General features: G+C 46.2%; 1 protein-coding gene across 7 annotated transcripts in view; it reads left to right on the top strand.

Annotated features, from left to right (window-relative positions):
* Window positions 1-2,500, top strand: part of LOC126575164 (adenylate cyclase type 2) — a 28,559-nt gene that overhangs the window by 19,220 nt on the left and 6,839 nt on the right. For all 7 annotated transcript variants that reach the window (XM_050235718.1, XM_050235720.1, XM_050235717.1 and 4 more), the window contains 2 exons: window positions 85-217; window positions 2,014-2,500. The exon at window positions 2,014-2,500 is cut by the window's right edge and continues 60 nt beyond it. In XM_050235718.1, coding sequence (XP_050091675.1) covers window positions 85-217; window positions 2,014-2,500 — 620 coding nt within the window. The remainder of the gene's footprint in view (window positions 1-84; window positions 218-2,013) is intronic.

The following is a 2,500-nucleotide window of genomic DNA, read 5'->3' as shown; positions in this document are numbered from 1 at the left end:
GGGATTCGGCCCACTTCATTCTCACTCATTATTAACTTTGTTTTTCTTTCATTTTCTCCAAATACACCACACGGCACGCCGCAGCCGAGTGCATATCACGAAAGCAACGCTCGATTATCTGGGCGACAAGTTCGAGGTGGAGCCCGGTGGTGGCGCATCGAGGGAGTCCTACCTGGCGGATCATAAAATTGAAACGTACCTCATCGTACCACCGAAGGTAAGTTTGAGGCAGTGGGGGTGGGGGGGGGGGGTGGTTCACATAAGGGTTCTGTGTGGGATTGTTTCTTTTCTTTTTTCGGTGCGTGTCACCTCGCCAGTGTCGGGGTTTATCTTGGCTAACAACAACACCTGGGGAATTTAATCCCTCGGCAAGTGTTTGCCTTGGGCAAACATCAAAATTACAACCGACACAGATGGTCACCGGAAGCACACTGCTTCCATATGAGAGTGGAATTTGATTTTTTTCATTCCTTGGTGTTGGTGTAAGACAGGCGTATGTTTCACTTACTTCTTCACTATGTAACAGGTGAACCTGCAACATACCGATCGTGGTAGAAAAGATTATTAATCAAACATACACATCAAACTAGCCTTAGACTTGCTCCATCCTTAAAACTGGCTGATGTTTGCCAACCTCAATTTTTCTGGTTTCACTAAGAGCTTCAGAGTCTACACAAAAGGCAAAAAAGTTTGACATCACTTTGTTCGCCTGGCACTTAACTATCAAATCTCGCCAGATGGAATTTCCGGAATTACAAAAAGAAATAGGCTCGGATCCGAGATGAATCAACAAATGCATATGCCAAAGCTATTAACAGGTTCATTGCAGTCCTAGAAATGCAAACAATTCATGCGAAATCCTTAGAGATTCCAAGAGGACTCTGAACCTTCCCTCAAAGCAACCGAGACATGAGATTAGCGTAAAGAAACATTTCACACTTCATTTCCATGTCTCATTGGCTGTCAATATCTATGGGCGCAAAAAGCGCAGGACTTCTCCGTTTGCGGAATTTTGAAGGGCAAGGTTAGACCTAAAAAATGACATAATTTTGTACAGCCTATGCAAGCGCTTCTCCAAGAATGAGCCAAAATCCAACAAAGCACCCTGCGTGGGCAACGAGCGATGGTTTCTTCTACGATCTTAATCCCATAATTCATTCAAAAAGTAACATATCGGAAAAAACAAAACAGATTTTGAAAGTTCATAAAAATCTCGACATTTTTTAGTTTCATTAAAAAATTAAAAAATCAAGAAAAAGTGAAAAAGATATTTCGTTTTAAATGTGTTGCAATTTTGTTTTGCCTCACCCTTCATTTGCGGATAAGTGCCGCAAGTAATACAAAGCTATTAAAAAATAGGTTAAACATAGGTAAAACTTAAAAAAAAACGGAATAGAAATAACTTCTCCCTGAAAATGATCCGGCAAAGTCTTAGGCCCACAGCTGGTGCAAACATTTGTTAAATGAAAGTTTTTGCCAAACCCCGCATTTCCATTGCCCAAAATGGCTCTTCAAACTTTGATTCGGAACCAGGATTTGTGTACGCTTGTGAGTTGAACTCGCACTTTGATCGGCATACAAATATTTAAATTAATTTCGGAAACACTTGCCGGCAGCAACGGCCACGGCCAGCCACTGTGAATGGAGATTTAATTGAGCTTGAAGCTTCCCCTCCAGCTCAGTGTACTGGTTTTGTCGGATGGTTGTGCTTGCACGCTGGCTAATTGATGGAAATGAACCGTCAGCTGAATCCGGACCATCTTCAAATTTGAGTTTAGCATTGTTCCAAGTTCTTTAAACGAGAGTTTTCTGTTCGTTTCGTGAAAATCGCGAGCCCGTTCTCATTCGTTGATAGCGCTATGGCGTCGTAACGTCCGTTAGTTTCCTGTTTCCTACAGCAAAAACCACAAATGCTGCCCTTCTCACTGGCCATAAATTCAGTAATTTTATCATGCTGACTTATATTTATTTGACCTTTCACTTTCCCCGGTAATGGACGGCGGCCGGCTTCAGAAAGCCACAGCGGATTTGGGTAAACCATCGGCAGCCGACTCGCACACACCGACCTCGGCCCTCGGCACTCCATCACCGACGGCGGCCGTACAGATCAACGAGCCGGAGCAGGAGCACCTGCTTCCGGTCTCAGGAGGTGGAGGTGGAGGAGGAGGAGGAGGAGGAGAGCCACCGAAAACACCAAAGTCACCCCGGACACCGAAGACACCCGACGACGTGAGGCGCTCGCACGCCTCCATCTCGCCCGTCACCATTCCAGAGGAGCAGGAGCATCTGCTGCCACCATCTCCGGCCAATCATGGTTCCGGTGGCCACGGTCTGATTCCACCACCATCGCCGGGTGGTCCCAAGCCCAACCAGACCAGCCAAGTGCAGATCAATCCGCCCACCATCAACGAGGAGCCGGTGGACAACGATGGGCAGGCGGACGAGCTGAGCGATGAGGGCGAATCGAGGAAGAAATCCTGTCTGACGCTTCCCGTCGAAC

Source organism: Anopheles aquasalis, chromosome 3, assembly GCF_943734665.1.
Source record: "Anopheles aquasalis chromosome 3, idAnoAquaMG_Q_19, whole genome shotgun sequence".
NCBI classification, from domain to species: domain Eukaryota; kingdom Metazoa; phylum Arthropoda; class Insecta; order Diptera; family Culicidae; genus Anopheles; species Anopheles aquasalis.
The sequence above is the reverse complement of the archived record's forward strand: the minus strand, read 5'-3'. Positions and strand labels throughout refer to the sequence as shown.